General features: G+C 39.5%; 1 protein-coding gene across 1 annotated transcript in view; it reads right to left on the reverse strand.

Annotated features, from left to right (window-relative positions):
* Window positions 1–23,280, reverse strand: part of LOC122064769 (histone-lysine N-methyltransferase ATX2-like) — a gene marked incomplete at its 3' end in the record, with an annotated part of 72,633 nt that overhangs the window by 19,203 nt on the left and 30,150 nt on the right. Inside the window, 1 exon segment of the mRNA XM_042628528.1 lies at window positions 9,266–9,550. Coding sequence (XP_042484462.1) covers window positions 9,266–9,550 — 285 coding nt within the window.

Raw genomic sequence — 23,280 nt, forward strand, 5'->3', positions numbered from 1 at the left:
TTTATGGGACTAGTAAGTGGAATCCATAAGGGAGGGAGGTTCAATGGAAGTTACAAGGACAAGTGGAGGGTCAGATGTGGCTAAGGTCGAAAAGGGGGCTCAATGGTGGTCACCAGTCTAGAGGAGGTAGCAATAGAAGCTCCAGGCTGAGCGGGCATTTCTTAGAAGAATGGCTGAAGATTTACAACTCCAGCAATGCAACAGAAGCCATTCAAAGCTGACATGTTGCTTGAACAAGAAACCCTCATCTTCAGCAACTGTGAAGAAGAAGGAAGATGGTCTTCAACCGAACCTCTACGCAAATCTTACCAAAAGCAAGATGGTCCTTCTTGGTTATTTTGTCGGAGTACAAGGGTTTCCCTAAGACTGAGCCAACAATGCTCAGACCACCCTAACACCAATAGTGGGGCGAAAGGCCTGGAAGAGACACCCAAAGGGGAATGGTGCTCAAATCAACTCTGTGAGCTCCAAGTGGCAATCCCATTGTCGGAGAAGGATCAGTTTTCCTCCGACATTCCAAGGGATGGGGCACAAGCTTTATTGAATTCTTCAAAGAATTTGAAAATGAAGAAGCCATTATCCATGACGTAAGCCTCAAAACTCACACTCAATTTCCATAGTTTAGATAATGAAAGAGCTTTACCATGTAGAAAGGAGGCAACTACCAATGAAACGGCCAACCAAGCAGTTAATCCATTTTTTTTCTTCATTTACTAGACCTATAGGGCAAATGGCAATTTTAGAGCTGCCAACAATGGAAGAGGACACAAAGTGAAGGGGGAGAGCCTTCCCTAGAAGCAAGGTCGATTGGCCAAAAAGGGAGCTCCAAGCCAGTCCACCAAGGGGAGGGGTCTTAACATAAGGCTAGGACACAATTACCATAACCAGTGATAGGACCACTAATAGACTCCAAAGGACTAATACCAGAATATAAAACTCAATTATGGCAAATGAACAATGTATAAGAGTCTCCCTTATACTCACAATAATACCCAATAACAGTAGGCACGCACAACTCCAACTAACTCTCATAACAGACAGCAGCCAAAATTAGGGTAAACTCAGAAATAAGTTGATATCAGATATCATAGCAAGACTCAAGAGGTTAGTGAAGAATTACTCTTGAATGTAAGGCTTACTAATATGATTCAGATCCCAAAATATCAGATTGAGTTGATGGTAGAATCTGGATATATCTTGGTTCTTGAATTAGGTCAAGAATTGGGAGAATTCTCAGATCTCAGGAACCAGGCCTCTGACAAGGCTGATCTTCTGGTCGAGTGGAGCTTCTAAATTAACTGTTTGAACCCCAAAAGATGGTCCCCAATAGATAAGTAGGTTGGGAGATCTTGGGTCTTCAATATTCTGCCAGAAATCACCAGGAAACCAGTATCACAGGAACTGTTTGGGTCCTTCAGGTCTTCAAACAATAGCAGCAACTTGGGAGACTGCAATGAAAGTCTCAGCAGGTGATCAACAGCCTAAACAAGGTCTCAGTTTTGGGGAGGGTAAAATGATAAAATCCAGAACAGAGGAAATCGAGGAGATCCAGTGGAGAAGAGCAGGAGGAAAAGGGGGATAGTTGGGTTCTTCACCCGAGGTATCTCACCTCCAGCCTCTCTCAGGACAAAAGAATTGCGCAAGCAAACTCTCAATCAACTTCATTAAACCGTGGGGGAAGACCAGCAGATCCCTTACATTATATAGTGCTTGGATGAACATAAAAAGGAAAGAAACACAAAAAGGAAAGTCAAGACTTGAAGTAAAAGTCTAAGACTAATACCCCAAGTAATTACATAGTCCAACTTGTAATCAAAACAAAAGGGAAACAAAGGACTAAAATAAAAAGGAAACAAATCTCAACTAAGTAACAACCAAACTTGCAGCACAAGACTTGACTAAACTTGCTGCCAAGGATACCCCATGATCTGGGTTCGGGAGACCCAGAATCTCCCATCCAAATGGCCCAGCCCAATGGCTTGTTGGCTCTATGGCCCATGGACTGATCCATGTATTTATTTGATGGACCAGGCCCTTGATTCCAACCGCTGTACGCCCATGGAATCTATCTGCATCAGGTCTGCTGGAAGAGCAGGAAGGGAGTAGAAGCTTGGGGGAGGGGAGGGGAGGAGAAGGGGCCCAGGTGGTGGCAACACCATGCTGGGGTGACTGGGGTTGGCCGGGGGGAAGCTCTTTTAACTTTTGCCACAACCTTTCTTTCTGTACCTTCTTTAATGACAAAAAAGAAATTAATGGAAATCTCTTCCTTTACTCTCATTAATTGCCTTTCTAAATTTAAAGTTCCATCTCTTCATTAATAAAAAAACAGTGAATAATGACACCGTACTTCCTTTTTCTCTTTGATGCTATAGCTCTTGAACATTTCCTTCCTTCTCTTTTTTAGTTTTTAAAGACAAAACGGAAAATGACAACTCTCTTCCTCCCCCACCCCCCAAACCCCCCCCCTAAAAAAAAAAAAAAAGATAGTGTATTTTAGTCACAAAAATGCCTTCAAAAACTTATCATAAAAAGAATTAAAATTCATGAGAATGTTTACATAAGTTCCACTTTTATTCTCTCAAGAAATATTTTGTTATTTTTATTTCACATAAACACATGATGGCCCAAATATTTGAAGCTTCTCATTTTGAAGATTTGACAAAGATTGAGGCTACACCTCTTCTTCCAATCCTTGAGGAAGACCAAGTGATGCAGTTTAGTTTCTTAAATAGGTTTGTTTTATTAGGAATAAGCTTAGGGTTGGGTTCCATACATGTTGGGCTTTTGATCCCATGTGTTTTGAGTGTAATAGGCCACTTTTATGGGTCTAAAAGGGAGGGTCTAAGATTGAATACGGGATTACTAGTTAGTTTCCATTTTCATTAGTTTCCTTTCTAGTTGGGCTTGATTTGATTTATATTTGTTTCCTTAGGAGTCAAGTTATTAATTGAGTCAAGTCATTAGTAGTTAGTTTCCTTTTACAACTAGTTTCTAATTTCAGTTAGTTTCCAATTTCAGTTTTTAGTAACTATTGTATTAGGAGAATATTTAGTTTCCTTTTTGAGGAACCTTCTATTTTGTAATTCCCTCCCCCATTAACATTATAAATAAAGAAGAGGAGGCTCCTAAAAGCCTAGAATGATTTTGATAAAAAATAATGGTTATTGCTATTGTCTTCTTCATAAAGAGTTGTCTTGTGTTTGATCAAGGCTGATGGAATTGGTGTTTGATCCAATTGACTCTTTGCGGTGTGAAGCCCAAGAGGTTCTTTTCAAGTGTTTTTTTTCTTCTTCTTATTGTTACTATTCTTCTTCAGCCATCTCAGGTAAGTAATTTGAATTTTTCTGCAGAAATTTCTAGGTTAAACTCTCTGTTTCCTATTCTGTCAACCTAGTCTATTTGGAGTTCTGGCCACCCGATGGCTTTGAGTTTCTGGTCGAGTGTTACCCTTGTTGTATGGAAGACTCGATCCAATTTTTAGAGTAATCTGACCAGGGGATTGTCTGATATATTAAATCTTTCAAATCTGGTCGATCTCTGTTCTAACTCACTTCTGTCCAGAATTCTGGTTCGATTGTTCCAGCTGTTGATGTATTAAAATTGGTAGCTGTTGTTCATGGTTCAGCCTCTGTTATTGGACTACTAAGCCTCTGTTTTTCCTGGTCTCTATTCAGATACAGAAATTCTGAAACACTGCGATCGATGGACTGCTGATTTATTATTGTTTTTTGCTGATTTATTATTGCTGGTATATTGGGTTCTTGGTTGTTCTTTGGTTTACAAGATCCTGTTGTTTGGGTCTAGTTTGGCTTGTCAAACCTAGTCCTACATCAAGTGGTATCAGAGCATAGCTGGGAACAACACCCCCACCCTAGTTTCTCTTATGGAGATGCTACAGACTATGAGAACTGAGATGAAGGCTGAACAGCAAACCTTACGGACTGAATTGAAGGCTGAGTTGAAGGCTGAATTGGATGACAGGTTGTTGAATGAAGACACCCCACCCCAACAGCCTACTGGCAGTTCACATACAACACCCGAAGTGGACACTCTAATGAATGTGGTTACTCAGTTAACTAATAGGAGAGCAAACCCTAATCTGAGAGCACCACAGAGGATTCCGGTGGCACAACCTACTTTTGAAGAGCATGTAAGAGGATACTTTGAGACTGAGCGTCCCGTGCAAGCAAGGTATTCTGGAGATTCACAGAAGGTCAAGCTCAATCTGAAGGAGTTTGATGGGAGATATGACCCCCAATTGTTCTATGATTGGGTAGTGGCATTAGACGACTATTTTGACTATTATGAGTTACCTGAAGAACGGAAGATGAAACTAGCTCGTGCTAAGCTAGTTGGGACTGCTCGTGAGTGGTGGAGGACCTATGAGCTAGAGTTGGAAGACCATCGTAGAGAACCTACTAGTTGGGAAGAGATGAAGCTTGAGTTATCAGATAAATACTTGCCACGCAACTTCAGAGCTCGCATACAAGACCAACTGGACTCTCTTCGTCAAGGGTCTATGACTATTGCCGAGTACATGAACAAGTTTGACGCACTTTATTCTCGTACAGGCATAAGGGAGAATGAAAGGCAACTGTTATCTCGGTTTCGACTGGAATTGCGAGTTGAAATCAACAGGGGTATCGGAGCTGTTGAAGTGCACTCAGTGAGGGATTGTTTTGACAAGGCCCTACGAGCAGAGGAGCTTCTAGCACAACCAGTTAGAAGGTTTGGTTTCCAAGCTGGGGAGGTAAAGAACAATTTTCCAGCCACTAAACCTAACACTTCAACACCCCCAAGAGCCACAACTCCTCTATGAGAAGTGAAGATACCTCTATTCAAACCAAAAGAACTTGAAGTCAAGGTTCACATTGAAGAGATGGTTCTTAAAGCTTCAAAGACAGAAGGTTGAGAGATAAAAGGTTCAACTGAAGAGTTCTACATTGAAGAGAGCATAATAGGCAAGACTAAAGATGTGGAAGATGAGGTAGTGATTGAAAGAACTCCACAACAAGTCTTTGAGACTCATGATGAGAAGGAAGAGATTGTTCCTCCAATCCTTGATGAGAAGGTTACCAACATTGACGACTCTATGCACATGACATTCACAGTTGGTGTTGATTCAATGGTTGAGCATATAGAATTTGTTATGCCATCATGGTTCGTTGAAGAGAAAGCTCCACACATTGAAGACTACATTCCACAAGTTTACAAGCAACCAGAGTTTTGTTTGGGAATGGTCAAAGCTACTACTGATATGTTGTTTCCCCCTCATCACTGCAAAATTCGGGGACAAATTTTTTCAAGATCGGGAGAGGTGATGCAGTTTTGTTTCCTAAATAGAATTGTTTGATTAGGAATAAGCTTAGGGTTGGGTTCCATACATGTTGGGCTTTTGATCCCATGTGTTTTGAGTGTAATAGGCCACTTTTATGGGTCTAAAAGGGAGGGTCTAAGATTGAATACGGGATTACTAGTTAGTTTCCATTTTCATTAGTTTCCTTTTTAGTTGGGCTTGATTTGAGTTATATTTGTTTCCTTAGGAGTCAAGTTATTAATTGAGTTAAGTCATTAGTAGTTAGTTTCCTTTTTCAACTAGTTTCGAATTTCAGTTAGTTTCCAATTTCAATTTTTAGTAACTATTGTATTAGGAGAATATTTAGTTTCCTTTTTGAGGAACCTTCTATTTTGTAATTCCCTCCCCCATTAACATTATAAATAAAGAAGAGGAGGCTCCTTAAAGCCTAGAATGATTTTGATAAAAAATATTGGTTGTTGCTGTTGTCTTCTTCATGAAGAGTTGTCTTGTGTTTGATCAAGGCTGATGGAATTGGTGTTTGATCCAATTGACTCTTTGCGGTGTGAAGCCCAAGAGGTTGTTTTCAAGTGTTTTTTCTCTTCTTCTTATTGTTACTATTCTTCTTCAGCCATCTCAGGTCAGTAATCTGAATTTTTCTGCAGAAATTTCTGGGTTAAACTCTCTGTTTCCTATTCTGTCAACCTAGTCTATTTGGAGTTCTGGCCACCCGATGGCTTTGAGTTTCTGGTCGAGTGTTACCCTTTTTGTATGGAAGACTCGATCCAATTTTTAGAGTAATCTGACCAGGGGATTGTCTGATATATTAAATCTTTCAAATCTGGTCGATCTCTGTTCTAACTCACTTCTGTCCAGAATTCTGGTTCGATTGTTCCAGCTGTTGATGTATTAAAATTGGTAGCTGTTGTTCATGGTTCAGCCTCTGTTATTGGACTACTAAGCCTCTGTTTTTCCTGGTCTCTATTCGCTAGAGAAATTCTGAAACACTGCGATCGATGGACTGCTGATTTATTATTGTTTTTTGCTGATGTATTATTGCTGGTATATTGGGTTCCTGGTTGTTCTTTGGTTTACAAGATCCTGTTGTTTGGGTGTAGTTTGGCTTGTCAAACCTAGTCCTACATCAAGTGGTATCAGAGCATGGCTGGGAACAACACCCCCACCCTAGTTTCTCTTATGGAGATGCTACAGACTATGAGGACTGAGATGAAGGCTGAACAGCAAACCTTACGGACTGAATTGAAGGCTGAGTTGAAGGCTGAATTGGATGCCAGGTTGTTGAATGAAGAGACCCCACCCCAACAGCCTACTGGCAGTTCACGTACAACACCCGAAGTGGACACTCCAATGAATGTGGTTACTCAGTTGACTAATAGGAGAGCAAACCCTAATCTGAGAGCACCACAGAGGATTCCGGTGGCACAACCTACTTTTGAAGAGCATGTAAGAGGATACTTTGAGACTGAGCGTCCCGTGCAACCAAGGTATTCTGGAGATTCACAGAAGGTCAAGCTCGATCTGAAGGAGTTTGATGGAAGATATGACCCCCAATTGTTCTATGATTGGGTAGTGGCATTAGACGACTATTTTGACTATTATGAGTTATCTGAAGAACGGAAGATGAAACTAGCTCGTGCTAAGCTAGTTGGGACTGCTCGTGAGTGGTGGAGGACCTATGAGCTAGAGTTGGAAGACCATGGTAGAGAACCTACTAGTTGGGAAGAGATGAAGCTTGAGTTATCAGATAAATACTTGCCACGCAACTTCAGAGCTTGCATACAAGACCAGCTGGACTCTCTTCGTCAAGGGTCTATGACTATTGCCGAGTACATGAACAAGTTTGACGCACTTTATTCTCATACAGGCATAAGGGAGAATGAAAGGCAACTGTTATCTCGGTTTCGACTGGGATTGCGAGTTGAAATCAACAGGGTTATCGGAGTTGTTGAAGTGCACTCAGTGAGGGATTGTTTTGACAAGGCCCTACGAGCAGAGGAGCTTCTAGCACAACCAGTTAGAAGGTTTGGTTTCCAAGCTGGGGAGGTAAAGAACAATTTTCCAGCCACTAAACCTAACACTTCAACACCCCCAAGAGCCACAACTCCTCTATGTGAAGTGAAGATACCTCTATTCAAACCAAAAGAACTTGAAGTCAAGGTTCACATTGAAGAGATGGTTCTTGAAGCTTCAAAGACATAAGGTTAAGAGATAAAAGATTCAACTGAAGAGTTCTACATTGAAGAGAGCATAATAGGCAAGACTAAAGATGTGGAAGATGAGGTAGTGATTGAAAGAACTCCACAACAAGTCTTTGAGACTCATGATGAGAAGGAAGCGATTGTTCCTCCAATCCTTGATGAGAAGGTTACCAACATTGACGACTCTATGCACATGACATTCACAGTTGGTGTTGATTCAGAGGTTGAGCATATAGAGTTTGTTATGCCATCATGGTTCGTTGAAGAGAAAGCTCCACACATTGAAGACTACATTCCACAAGTTTACAAGCAACCAGAGTTTTGTTTGGGAATGGTCAAAGCTACTGCTGATATGTTGTTTCCCCCTCATCACTGCAAAATTCGGGGACGAATTTTTTCAAGATGGGGAGAGTTGATGCAGTTTAGTTTCCTAAATAGGCTTGTTTTATTAGGAATAAGCTTAGGGTTGGGTTCCATACATGTTGGGCTTTTGATCCCATGTGTTTTGAGTGTAATAGGCCACTTTTATGGGTCTAAAAGGGAGGGTCTAAGATTGAATACGGGATTACTAGTTAGTTTCCATTTTCATTAGTTTCCTTTTTAGTTGGGCTTGATTTGAGTTATATTTGTTTCCTTAGGAGTCAAGTTATTAATTGAGTTAAGTCATTAGTAGTTAGTTTCCTTTTTCAACTAGTTTCTAATTTCAGTTAGTTTCCAATTTCAATTTTTAGTAACTATTGTATTAGGAGAATATTTAGTTTCCTTTTTGAGGAACCTTCTATTTTGTAATTCCCTCCCCCATTAACATTATAAATAAAGAAGAGGAGGCTCCTAAAAGCCTAGAATGATTTTGATAAAAAATAATGGCTGTTGCTATTGTCTTCTTCATGAAGAGTTGTCTTGTGTTTGATCAAGGCTGATGGAATTGGTGTTTGATCCAATTGACTCTTTGCGGTGTGAAGCCCAAGAGGTTCTTTTCAAGTGTTTTTTTTCTTCTTCTTATTGTTACTATTCTTCTTCAGCCATCTCAGGTAAGTAATCTGAATTTTTCTGCAGAAATTTCTGGGTTAAACTCTTTGTTTCCTATTCTGTCAACCTAGTCTATTTGGAGTTCTGGCCACCCGATGGCTTTGAGTTTCTGGTCGAGTGTTACCCTTGTTGTATGGAAGACTCGATCCAATTTTTAGAGTAATCTGACCAGGGGATTGTCTGATATATTAAATCTTTCAAATCTGGTCGATCTCTGTTCTAACTCACTTCTGTCCAGAATTCTGGTTCGATTGTTCCAGCTGTTGATGTATTAAAATTGGTAGCTGTTGTTCATGGTTCAGCCTCTGTTATTGGACTACTAAGCCTCTGTTTTTCCTGGTCTCTATTCAGCTACAGAAATTCTGAAACACTGAGATCGATGGACTGCTGATTTATTATTGTTTTTTGCTGATTTATTATTGCTGGTATATTGGGTTCTTGGTTGTTCTTTGGTTTACAAGATCCTGTTGTTTGGGTCTAGTTTGGTTTGTCAAACCTAGTCCTCCATCACCAAGCTTTACTCCACTCAACTACCAAGAATGCTCTCAAGATGAGACAATGATAGATATGAAGAATGGTAGATTTGGAGCATGAGTAATTCCATCAACAAAATGGATCAAAAGAAAAACCATGTTAAGAGAGTTATAGCACAAGAAACCCGCATCAGTAATGGCAAATACCAAGTTTCAACTTCTTATGTAGAAGGGGCATTGATGCTCACCAAATGCTAGTCTCTTTTTGAAGGTTTCCCTCATGTATTGGTATTTTTCAGCTACAGAAAGGATATTCTTAGAATTGTCAAGCTGAGAGGTTCTCGAGTTGTGAAGGCTAGACGATAATCTTAGAGCTGTGAGTTGATTGGAAGAGGGTACATTTCCCAAGGATCCATTTTGACAGTAACCAGTAACCAAGTGTGGCCTATTCTCTACATATAACCACTTCAAGGATGATGCAGCAAGGGCTTCGGGCTCTTTCCTTCCCCTCCTCCTACGAAAATCAAAAGATTCTGCAACATAATAGAAAAGTAAAAGTAAGCACAATCAAATAAGACTCATTACATGTAAATCCAACTTCATCAGCACAACAATAATATATTTTACTGTAAATATTTGCACTAAACAACATAATTCTGTAGATTCTCTGTAAATCAGCACTAGGAGAAGAAAACTTCAATTGCTAATGGAAACATAATATGATTATTAAAACATGCAAAAGTAACCCCTATCTAAAAACATCTTTCAAACAGGAAGATGATATACAAAAAGGAAAACCATAGTGAATAATACTAATGAGAATGATTGATTGGTAGATGACAGCAAATAAATACAAGAAAACCAATAATACCATACTAGTACAAGCACAGCCAGATGGATTAATTGGAGAGCATTCTACTGAAAATTCTCAAAAAGATCATATAATGTAAGCAGGTGAACATCCAGCTAAACTGATGTAGTAACCATTAAATAGCAGATCAGAATCCTCATTTTCCTAGTGCCCAGTCATATTTCCTATACCATCATACCTCTGCTCAGGTTGCTCAAGATACAAATCAACTAACACAATTTGCACACACATTTGAGGTGGAAATGACATTGAAGAATCCATAATACAGTTAGAAAGGAGTAGCTCACTTCCAAAGGAAAGCTAGTATGTTCATCATCTAATGTTGTCCAAATGCCACTGTACCAAAAAACTAATCGTTTAATTTCTTTAGCTCAAAGTGTAGATTCAAATCATGAAACAGCTGGTTCCATCCTCCATGAGACTAGTACGGAAAGCCCCAGCAGCAGCAAGTTGTATGGTCATTCAAGATTTAAATGACTTTGTAATGTAGGACTAGATTTGATAAGTCAAACTAGACCCAAACAACAGGAACTTGTAGACCAAAGAACAATCAAACCAGCCCCAAATATATATCAGAAATCAGACTTCAAATAACAGTCCAGAAATACCATCGATCTCAATGAACAGTAATACAGAGAACAAACATAACCAGAACTTCAGAAGACCCTTAGAGGTTCAAATTAGCAGCAATAAGGATCCACAGTCTTAAGACAATAGCATAAAATTAATCACAGCAATTGATCTCAATTCTGGAGACAGCAGGTCACAAAAAGACAAGAAGAGGGTGATTTCGAATATCTCACAACTGGCAAAACAGAATCAGCCAAAATTAGGGCCGAACCTTACTGGTATAGGGAGGAACAATCGATCAAAAAACTAGGTCAATCGGACAATCAGATATAGTTCTTCCAGCAGGGCCTATTGCTCTGTTTTGCATAAAATTTCTGGGCAGAAACAGAATGGAACATACCTGGTCTGCAGCAGTGTTAATCCTTGAGAATAGATAAGAATATAAACAAAATAATAGAGCTTTAAGAAGACCTCCTGGACTTCACACTGCAAGGAGTCACTTAGATCACACACCAAGTCCTTCTTCCTTGATCAGACACAGGGAACAGCCATGGAGAAACCCAACGGTAGCAGCATAATAACTTTCTTTTAAAATTCAAAATCGTGGGCCTATAATACTGCCCTCCTCTTTATTTATAATCATGATGGGGGTTTACAAAAAAATAGTAATTCAGAAATTACTAATTCTGGATTACTAAAATTGATTACATAAGTTACTAAAAACTGAAACTGTAAAAGGAAACTAGATCTAAAGCTGAAATTAGAAACTACTTCGAACAGAAATTAGAAACTAGTGTAAGACTGAAAATAGAAACTAATTTAGAAACTTAATAAGCAACTAATAACCCCATCAGTAGCCCAAATCGTGGGCTGACTTGGACCAGATCTGGTCGACCCAGTCAGCCACTTGGGTCGACCACCTTCTTGTGCCTCATGATGTAGACCTTCAGTGCTACATCTACTCTTCCCGGCTTGAAAACATTCGTCTCCGACAAATGGACAAGGGACATGTAGCGCTCATATAAGTCGAGATCAAGCCTCTTGAAGTCATCAGCATGAATCCAAGTACAATCACTATGGGGACGGCCTTTCCACTTGACAAGAAAAGTGTGATAACTAGTGCCACGGCGGGAGGTCTTGTAATTATCATCCAAGACGTCTTCAATAACTTTAGAAGCAGGTGGCTTCAATTGGGGTAGCCTCAACATTTGTTCCGTGTCTCCATCATCCAATGGTGTCCAACATAAAGGTGAAGATCAGCCACATTAAACACGTTGCTTATGGTCATGTCATCAGGAAACTCAAGCACAAAAGCATTAGGTCCTATAGGTTTCAACACATTATAGGGACCCATCTTCGGTGGATGTAACTTGGTATTGACACCCATCTGAAACCGTTCAGGATTTACTCGAATCATCACCATGTCCCCGGGTTTTGAACTCCACATAATGCCTATGATGATCAACAAAAGCCTTATATACCTCACTGTTCAAGGCAATACGTCATCGGACGTTGGCATGCACCTCAGTAATATGATGTAAGAACTCATTAGCCTCAATACTAACTCGAGCTTAGGGTGGGAGTGACATAAGATCAATAGGCCGCTTAGGCTGAACTCCAAGCAAGATCTCAAAAGGAGTACGACCCGTTGTCCTATTCATTGAGCTGTTGTAGGCAAATTCTGTAATATCAAGAATGGAAGGCCATGTCTTCTCATAGTCTCGAACCAAACACCTCAACAAGTTTCCCAAGCTACGGTTCGCCACCTCTGTTTGTCCGTCCGTCTGTGGATAAAATGCAATCGAAAAATTCATCTTGGTATTTGTCTTTAACCACATTGTCTTCCAAAAATAACTCATGAACTTCACATCACAGTCAAACACTATACTAGTTGGCAGCCCATGTAGTCGCACTACTTCTTTGAAGAAGAGTTTTGCAACCTGATAAGCATCAAAAGTCTTTCGACAAGGTATGAAATGAGCCATCTTAGAGAAACGATCCACAACCACCATAATGGAATCATATCGTTCTCTAGTAGGGGGTAGTCCAAGAACAAAATCCATGCTAACATCAAGCCACGGTGCATGAGGAATAGGTAGTGGAGAGTATAAACCTGTGTTCTGTTTTTCCCCTTTTGCCAACTGACATACTCGGCATCTCTTAATCATATGATCGACATCCTTTGCAATGTATGGCCAATAATATTGATCTGTCACTTGAGCAAGAGTCTTATCCTTTCCAAAATGTCCTCCTAATCCTCCTCCATGTAGCTCCCGTATGATGTGATGTCAAAGGGAAGAGTTTGGAATACAAAGCGGTATACCAAAGAATAAGTACCCATCATGAATGGAGTACTTTAGGTGCTGTCCACCCTGTTGCAATCTTACAAAGACAGTGCTGAAATCTGGATTAAATGCATACTCACTCCTTATCTGATCAATGCTAATAATATGTGCTGAAAATGTGTTAAGTGTGAGCACTTTCCAGGCTAAGTGCATCAGCCACTGTGTTCTCTTTTCCTGCCTTGTACTTCATAGCAAATATAAACTCCTGCAAGCAAGCTACCCATTTGACATGCCTGTGGCTCATCAACTTCAGTCAGTAAAGGTGCTTCAAAGCCTCATGATCAATGTATAAAATGAACTCCTTACCAATGAGACAGTGTCTCCAATGGCGTAGCACTTGAACGATTGTGTACAACTCCAGACCATATGTCGAATAGCGCTTCTTGACCTCATTCAGCTTCTCGCTATAGAAAGCGATGGGGTATCCTCCTTGCATTAAAAATCCTCCTAGCCCAACATATGAAGCATCAGTAGCTACCTCAAATACTCTGTCAAAATCTCGTAGGCGTAGAATGGTTGCCTCTGTCAACTTCCTCTTTACAAGAGCGAAGGCTTTGGTCACTGCAGCTGTCCATTCAAACTTCCCTTTACTTGCCTTCATACATTCAATGAAGGGTGCCATAACTGCACTGAAATTCCGAATAAACCTCCTGTAGAAGGAAGCCAAACCATGGAAGCTACAGACTTCTATTAGTGTCTTAGGTATAGGCCAATCAATGATGCTCTTGATCTTCTCCGGATCAGCTTCAACCCCTTTTAATGACACTATAAATCCAAGGAATACAACCTTGGGTAGCATGAAGGGACACTTCTTGATATTAATGTATAACTTCTCTGCACGGAGTACTCTTAAGACTTGTCTCAAGTGATCCATATGCTCTTCTTGGTTCTTACTGTATATCAAGATATCATCAAAGTAAACAACCAGAAAGCGACCAATGAAGGGACGAAGTACCTGTGTTATAACCCTCATAAAGGTGTTAGTTGCATTCGTTAGACCGAAAGGCATGACTTTCCACTCATAAGCCATCCTTGGTCTTAAAGGCGGTCTTCCACTCATCCCCAAAACGGTTGTGAATCTGATGATAATCACTCCTCAGATCTAATTTGGAAAAGACCATTGCCCAGGACAGCATATCCAATATATCATTTAGTCATGGTATAGGGAACCTATACTTGACTGTTATCTTATTAATAGCACGGCTGTCCACACACATACGCCAAGAATCATCCTTCTTTTGCGTGAGTAAAGCTGGTACTACACAAGGACTTAAGCTCTCCTCAATGAAGCCCCTCTGTAATAATCCATCCACTTGCCTTTTCAGCTCAGCGTGCTCAGTAGGGCTAAGTCTGTAAGCGGGAAGGTTGGTAAAACTGAACCAGGTACCAAATCAATAGAATGCTGTATGTCTCTCATGGGAGTTAACTCATTTTGGAGATCATCAGGGACTAAGTCAGAAAAATCAGATATGAGCTCTCTAATAGGTGCACTATGTGTTACCTCAAGTTGGGGAGTGACTTTCCGAGTAACAAGAGCCATAACCATTCCAGTCTCATGACTTGTGTGTAAGAATTGCTTGCGGGGAATAGCTAACAACTCCTTTATGGGCATAGCTACCACCTTCTTCTCAATGTCAACATCCTTTTGATTTAATCTTAGGGAACTCCGTCATCGTATTTCAGCCGGCACATTTACCAGATAGAAAGTTGTAGGAACTCCCTTCCACATGAAAGTACACAGATTCTTCTTCCCTCCAACCATGGCATCATTGTCATACATCCAGGAATGACCAAGCAATACATCTGTGAGTTTTATTGGGATCACATCACACCAAACTTTCTCTTCATACTGTTAAAGTTTCAGAGGAATTGAGCACCTCCTTTTCACCTCCAAGGTATTACCATTCAGCATGGATACCATATAAGGCTGAGGATGGGGGTCAGATTTCAGGGTTGCTTTCTTCATAAAGGCTCAGAAACAACGTTGACCCAGCTACCACTATCAATGATAATCTGACAAGTATACTCACCTAACTTCATACGACTGTAGAATATGCAGTTACGTCGCCAATCTTCTCTTTTGGTTTCAACCACCAATATACGAGTAACAATATTTATTCTATGAGTGCCATCCTCATTAGTGTCTTCCGTGTCATAGTCATATCCACCATCATCATCATCATCCAAAGGATAGGAGTACAAAGTTGATTCATCTTCCTCATTGGAGTCTTCAACCTCAGCTACTGCACTAACCCTCTACTTATGTAGGCAAGACTTAGCAAAATGTCCTACATCTTGGCAATGGAAGCACTATACCTTAGTACTACCTACCATGGGTGTCTTTACTTTGTGATAAGCCCGTGGAGGAAAAGTGGAATTTGGGGGTGTTGAGCTACTAGGTTTAGTTGTTGGAAAAAAATTTTTGACCTTCCCAGCTTGAAAACCAAACCTTTTAATTGGCTGTGCAAGAAGCTCTTCCGCTCGTGGGGCCTTGTCAAAGCAATTCCTCACTAAGTACACATTAACAACTCCGATTCCCTTGTTAATTTCAGCTCGTAATCCCAATCGAAACCGAGATAATAGTTGTCTTTCATTCTCCCTTATGCCTGTGCGAGAATAAAGTGTATCAAACTTATTCATGTACTCTGCAATAGTCATAGACCCTTGACAAAGAGAGTTCAGCTGGTCTTGTACGCGAGCTCTGAAGTTGTGTGGCAAGTATTTGTCAGATAGCTCAAGCTTCATTTCCTTCCAACTAGTAGGTTCTCTCCCACGGTCTTCCAACTCTAGCTCATAGGTTCTCCACCAATCACGAGTAGCCTCAACTAGCTTTGCACGAGCTAGTTTCATCTTCCATTCCTCAGGAAAGTCATAATAATCAAAATAATCATCCAAAGCAACTACCCAATCATAGAACAATTAGGGGTCATGTCTACCATCAAACTCCTTCAGATCGAGCTTGACTTTTTGTGAATATCTAGAGTACCTCTAATATGTGGGACGTTCAGTCTAAAAGTAACCCCTTACGTGTTCTTCAAAAGTAGATTGCTCTACAGGAACCCTCTATGGTGCTCTCAGATTAGGGTTTTCTCTCCTGTTAGCCAACTTAACAACTACATTTAATGGGGCTTCCACTTCGGGTGTTGTATGTGAATCACCGGTATGCTGTTGTGGTGGTGATTTTAATATTGTTTTGTCTAGTGATGAAAGGGCTGGATGTCATACCAATAATCAGCAGTCCATGAATGACTTTCAAGATGCTATTCATACCACAGGCTTCATTGATCTTGGATACGTAGGCAGCAGGTTCACCTGGTGTAATAATAAGGAACCTCCAAACACTTATTGGGGAAGATTGGATAGACTTCTTGGGAATCAGCAATGGGTGAATTTGTTCTCAAACTCTACAATTACTCATTTGAATAGGACTTGCTCTGATCATGCTTCTCTTTTATTATCGTTTTCTAATAACAATATAGGGGGTCCCAAACCTTTTAAGTTTCAGGAAATGTGGGTCAAGGACAGTAATTTCTTGGATCTTGTAACGGTTGAGTGGGATCGGCAGATCCCAGCTACTGGTTTGTATAAGATGGCTTTGAAGTTGAAAAATCATAAAGGCCGTCTTAAACTTTGGGATAAGGAGGTTTTTGGAGATGTGCATCAAAATGTGAAGGTGGCAGAGGACAATATTAAGGTGGCTAAAGCTAATTTCGATATAAATCGCTCTACTACTAATAAGATAGCTTTGTAAAATGCTCGGGATCGATTACATAAGGTTTTGATTTAAGAGGAAATTTTTTGGCGACAAAAATCTAGAATTAAATGGTTGCAGGAGGGTGACAAAAATACAGCTTTCTTCCATTCCATTGTCAAAAATAAAAGAAGACACACGAGTATAAATAAAATTATGTCCACTGAGGGGGTTTGGTTATCTTTATCAAATCAAATTCAAGTGAAGGTTGTTGCTCATTGCTCATCTATTCTCTCTTTTGAAGGGAGAATGGAGAATATGGATATTATTGATCACATCCCTTCATTGATAACGGAGGAGGATAACTCTATGCTTATTGGAATACCATCAATGGAAGAGCTTCATTAGGCTACTTTCTCAATGTCTAAGGATGGTGCGCCAAGTCCACATGGCTTGTCAGGTGTTTTCTTCCATTATGCCTGGGAAATTATTAAGGAAGATCTCTATAAAGCGGTGTGTGACTTTTTCAATGGGGGTAAGCTTCCTCAAGGTTATACATCTACTTTTATTACCTTCTTTCCCAAGTTTAAATCCCCTACTTCATTTGGTGAATTCAGACCTATTAGTTTATGAAATTTTCTTTACAAAATCCTTTCAAAGATTTTAACTTGTAGACTTGGTATACTATTGCCTAAACTATTTTCTAAGGAGCAAGGGGCGTTTGTTAAAGCGAGAAGCATTCTTGATAATGCAGCTCTGGTGAATGAACTTGCTCAAGACATTGATAGAAAAGTCAGAGGAGGAAATATTATTCCCAAACTTGATATGGCAAAGGCTTATGACAGGTTGGAGTGGTCATTCTTATTTGCTTGCCTTGAAAAGTTTGGCTTTAGTGGTCAATGGATTAGCCAGGTGAAGGAAACAGTTTGCAATTGCTGGTTTTCTATTCTATTGAATGGCAGACCTATGGGTTATTTCAAGTCAACTAGAGGTGTCAGACAAGGAGACCCTTTATCCCTAAGTCTTTTTATTCTAGCTGAAGAAGTTCCTAGTAGAGGTCTAAGATCTGTCTTTATTGAAGGTCATGCTAAGTACTTCCATATTCCAAGGGGTTGTCCGAGTATCTCCCATAGTCTGTATACTGATGATACCATTATTTTTGCTCAAGCTTTGAAGTCTTCTGTGATGCAGATTATTGGTTTCATATCTAGGTATGAGGTTTCTTCAGGCCAATTAGTTAACAAATCAAAGAGCTGCTTTTTTATGTCTTCGAAAACTCATGAACATAGAATCAAGATGGTTGAAGAGGCTACAAGTTTTAAAAGAGGCTCATTTCCTTTTACCTATTTGGGTGTTCCTATAATCAAAGGGAGGGCTAGAATTTGTCATTTTAATGCGGTCCTTGAAAAGGTTTTAATAAGCTTGCAGGATGGATAGGAAAGTTGCTCTCAACAGGTGGTAAGATTATTCTAATTAAGCATGTTCTTTGCAGCATCCCAATCTATTTACTTTCGGCTTCTTTGGTTCCATTGGTATTTGAAAAAGATTAGAAACCTTAATTTCTAATTTCTTATGGGGTAAATCAGAATTTGGAAGGAAACATCATTGGGTTAGTTTCGACACTCTTTGTCTCCCTGTAAGTGAAGGTGGAATAGGAATAAAATTTTTCAGAGATATGGACACTTGCTTTCGGTTGAAATCCTTCTGGAGGATTTGCACTAATACATCTCTTTAGTCTACATTTTTCAAATCAAAGTATTTGAGAGGTGATCATCTATTTATAGCTACTTGTCCTACTAATGGCACAAAAACTTGGAAAAGACTTTTTGTCCTTAGAGATATATTTTTTGAAAATTCCAAGTGGTTGGTGGGTGAAGGAAATTTAAATTTCTGGCTGGATAAATGGACGGATTATGGTCCTTTGATTGGTTGGTTGAGTAATGTTGAGGGTACTGATATATCCATGCAGGTTAAGGATGTTGTTGATACTGATGGTTCTTGGAACACAACTTTATTACAACAAAAAAATGTTCCCAATGATTTAAAAAATTACCTGAAGTCTATGATTATTCCTATTTCATCTATGAAGGATAGATTTATTTGGATGCCAGTTGTGTCTGGTGATTTCTCTGTAAAGTCTACTTGGGAAATTATTAGATCGAGGTCCGAGAAGATTGGTTGAGATAAATCGATATGGGCCTCTTCAGTCCCAATCAAGATATCTTTTTTCAATTGGAAAAACCTTAGGGGTGAAAATTGCATCCAAGTGCAACTGTTGTGCCAACCATCACAATGAGGCCATTCATCATCTCTTCATAAAAGGTGTTCTCACTAAAGAGATTTGGGGTTTCTTCCAATTATTTGGCATCCAATGTGATAATTTTCAAACACTTTTTCAAAGAGTTTGTTTTCTGCAATATTTATCAAATAGAAAAAAGAATCAGCTTGGTTTTGTTATTGGGACCATTTCTAATTTTATTCTTTAGGATATTTGGAGAGAGAGAGAGAGAGGAACTACTGCTGTTTCGAAGGAAAATCCAACTCCTCCTCGGTGGTTATTAAAAAGGTTACTCTCTGGTTGTCTTCGATTCAAATGCCAAATAACTTTTCTAGAGGTTTAACTGAGCAGGACTTGAAGCTGTTGTGGTATCTGAAAATTCTTATAGCAAAGATTAAAATTAAAAGGATAACCTTTGTTAAGTGGATGCCAATCAGTGAATTTGTTTTCACTTTAAATGTGGATGGAGTTGCAAAAGGTAATCCAAGACCAGGTGGTGACAAGGGTTGCCTTAGAGATCGCAAGGGTAGCGTTTTCTTTATTTTTGCTCATTTTTATGGAGTATGCTCCAATTATGTGGCTGAGATGAGAACCGTAATGGATGGTGTTCATTATTGTATTTCTTTAGGTATCACAAGATTTGCTATTATCTCAGACTCAAAAGATATTGAGCAATCTATTTCTGATGGTAAAAATGCTCATTGGAATTCTTGGTATTGGTGGAACTCTCTAAGCAATCGGCCTCTGTTTCTATTCGGCACTCAGTGAGGGAAACTAATAAGGTGGTTGATGCTTGTTCTAATTTTGCTGTTAGTAGTCGTTCAAATTCATGTTTCACAAAGTACAATTCTTTTCCTGACTCAATCAAGATTGCTATCAGGGATGATAACTCTCGAATTCCTTTTATTAGATCAAACTAGTTTGTTCTTTATGGCTGGTTATAAAGCCATCCTTCCTCTGTATCTGAGTTGGGTTTTGGTTTTATTTTTTTTTAATTCCTAATTTTCTTTAGTTAAGTCTTAGGATGTTGGGTTTGGGGTAAGGCGGGTTATGTCCCCTCCATTGTATTTCTTCATTTATCTTCTATCAATAAAATTTTTGGGTCCGGCTAGGGGAACCCAGATAAGTTCCTGGTTAAAAATAAATAAAGTCCAGCCTTCAATTCAATCTGCAAAGCTTGTTGTTCAGCCTTCATCTCAATCCTCATATTCTATAACATCTCCATAAGAAAATCTAGGGTGGGGGTGTTCTCAACCATGCTCTGATACCACTTAATATAGGACTAGATTTGATAAGTCAAACTAGACCCAAACAATAGGAACTTGTATACCAAAGAACAATCAAATTAGCCCCAAATATATATATATCAGAAATCAGACTTCAAATAACAGTCCAGAAATACCATCGATCTCAATGAACAGTAATACAGAGAACAAACATAACCAGAACTTCAGAAGACTCTTAGAGGTTCAAATTAGCAGCAATAAGGATCCACAATCTTAAGACAACAGCATAAAATCAATCACAGCAATAAATCTCAATTCGGGACACAACAGGTCACTAAAAGACAAGAGTGTGATTTCAAATATCTCACAACTGGAAAAACAGAATCAGCCAAAATTAAGGTCGAACCTTAATGGTATAGGGAGGAACAATCAATCAAAAAACTAGATCAATCGGGCAATCAGATTTGGTTCTTCCAGCAGGGCCGATTGCTCTGTTTTGCATAAAATTTCTGGGCAGAAATAGAATGGAACATACCTAGTCTGCAGCAGTGCTAATCCTTGAGAATAGATAAGAATATAAACAAAATAATAGAGCTTTAAGAAGACCTCCTGGACTTCACGCCGCAAGGAGTCACTCGGATCATACACTAAGTCCTTCCTTGATCAGACACAAGGAACAGCCATGGAGAAACCCAGCGGCAGCAGCATAGTAGCTTTCTTTTAAAATTTAAAATCGTGGGCCTATGATTCTGCCCTCCTCTTTATTTATAATCATGATGGAGGTTTACAAAAAAATAGTAACTCAGAAATTACTAATTCTGGGTTACTAAAACTGATTCATAAGTTACTAAAAACTGAAACTATAAAAGGAAACTAGATCTGGAGCTGAAATTAGAAATTACTTAGAACAGAAATTAGAAACTAGTGTAAGACTGAAAATAAAAACTAATTTAGAAACTTAATAAGCAACTAATAACCCCATCAGCAGCCCAAATCGTGGGCTGACTTGGACCAGATCTGGTCGACCCAGTCAGCCACTTAGGTCGACCACCTTCTTATGCCTCCTGGTGTAGACCTTCGGTGTTGCATCACTTTGCCTTCTCTTTGACTACTTCCACTCCAATTACACCTCCAACTACAGCATAGTTACCAGGAAATATGAAATTTGTGGTTAATTTCTCCTATTTAAAGATCCCTTTTGATCTAATGGAAGGCCAAGATCGCAAAGATGTTAACAAGCCCACCTTTAACATCACTAAACAGTCGAACTTGTGAATCCACAAGAGTGGCACACTGCACTAAATTTATTGGAGGAAAAATTTTGTGGTGGCAGTTGATTAATCTGTGGCATTACAAGAAGGTGAAGGACCTCAACCACCAGTTGCAGCAATAACAGCAACGTTGGAGAAATGTAGTGGAGGAAACTTATTTCATAATCACAGATACAGGTGGGGAAGGATGGAGGAGAGGGGGGGAGATGCAGAGGTCAGGGGAGAAGGGCAGAGAAATATAGGGGTTACGCAGGAAATCTCAGCGGGAAGGGGCAGGGTAGTGTAGGAATTTAAAACCAGGGGGAAAAGAAAGGTGGAAGTTTGGGTTTCTAAGGGAATCAGAAAAACAAAATTTGGGTATGGAGGAGTAATTATAGGGCAAGTATATGGGAGTGATAGTACTTTTTCCAATAAGAAACTGAGAAGAAATAACAGAATAAGTAAATGCTGGAAAGTTCAGTTGATAGAGAATTCAGTGCAGTAAATAAGGATCAGGAATCCATATGAAATCCTTTATGAATCAACAGCAAGAGCACATCTGAATCCACAGATGCAATGCTCAGAAATCCACTAAGCCAACCTAAAATCCACATACCAATTGAGGTGAAAGCTTCTTCTTCATTCAAATTCGTGAACAGAGCTGTAGGACCTTACAAACTTATATAAAATACTCAAAAACATACTCAAACTCAAAAAAGGAAAAGCCTAAATCAATCCTGAACTCATAACATAAACTGACTAGGAAAGTGACCCAAATAAAGACTAACTAAACTAATAAGGCCACGTTTGTTTGAGGGATAAAAAGGGGTGGAAAATATTATGAGGATGGATCCCACATGTTGTGGGTTGTGTTGACAAAGAAAGGGAAGGAAATGAGATAATGTAATATGTAATTTTTAATGGGATCCACCTCTATGGGAAAGAGAGGAAATGGAAGTGAGATGGAATTCTATGGGAAAAAGAGGAATTATGAGGAGGAGAGAGATAGCCACAAAACAACTTTTCCATGAAGTCCTACCAATTTTGGTAGGATTTCGGAAGTGAATTGGGTGGGAAAAGTTAACTGCCATATCAGCAGACAACAATTATTGCATTAAATGACCTTATTTGGTAAGTTTCCCACCCCACTCATCCAAACACTCATGTTTGTGGTAGTTTATATGAAACAAGTACAAATTTTCCACCCCTTTTCACTTTTTCCACTTTTCTCCGTCAAACAAACAGGGCCTAAAGTAAATCTTGTATTCCTACCTCCAACCCATATTTTAGACCTATTAAAATGAATACCCACTTGAACAAAGTCCCAACATGTATAAAACACAATGCAAGGATTATTTCCACTAAAATAAGCCCACTTCTATGTTTTATCTACATCAATGGACATACTCAAGCCTCAAGATTCAACAGAGATACCTAAGATCAATTAGTTCAAATAGTTTGAAGCATATATATTATGAGTGGATCTCGCTTAAATCCCTTCCTCTTTCTTGTTTTAATCATAATTTCAACTAACTTTGGATCAGCTGAAAGTTCAGCAGAAAATAGAGATCCAAAGATTCCGAGGCGCTGCCTGTGACTCAGCATGGGAGAAGGATTAGCACTTATTGCCTACTACGAATCGATCTCCCATCCTGTATTCCGATACTCACAAGGATAGGCCTCGAATCAAACTCCTTCTATCTCGCCCCTATGTCCTCGAGAAGGAGATTGGTTTGGGATCATAGCACAAAAAATATGATAGGTTGATCATCTGGATGAGGTAGGAGGGTCATTCTCTCCCTGAAATATTAGAATGTATCAATGAAAAAGGAGTGAAGCTTCTTCAGGGGGAGTATCCTTTTATTGTGGAAGATATATTGCTGCCTCTTGAACTTGCTATTCTAACCAGTGTACAGTTTCAGGGGGAGAGTGACACTCCTACTACTTCAGCTCGGCCTTAACAAGAGATAAGTGTATATATTTGCAGACAGTAGACTCAGACCACTACACATCCAACACCTACGCTACCATG

This window comes from Macadamia integrifolia, unplaced genomic scaffold (assembly GCF_013358625.1).
Source record: "Macadamia integrifolia cultivar HAES 741 unplaced genomic scaffold, SCU_Mint_v3 scaffold1753, whole genome shotgun sequence".
NCBI classification, from domain to species: domain Eukaryota; kingdom Viridiplantae; phylum Streptophyta; class Magnoliopsida; order Proteales; family Proteaceae; genus Macadamia; species Macadamia integrifolia.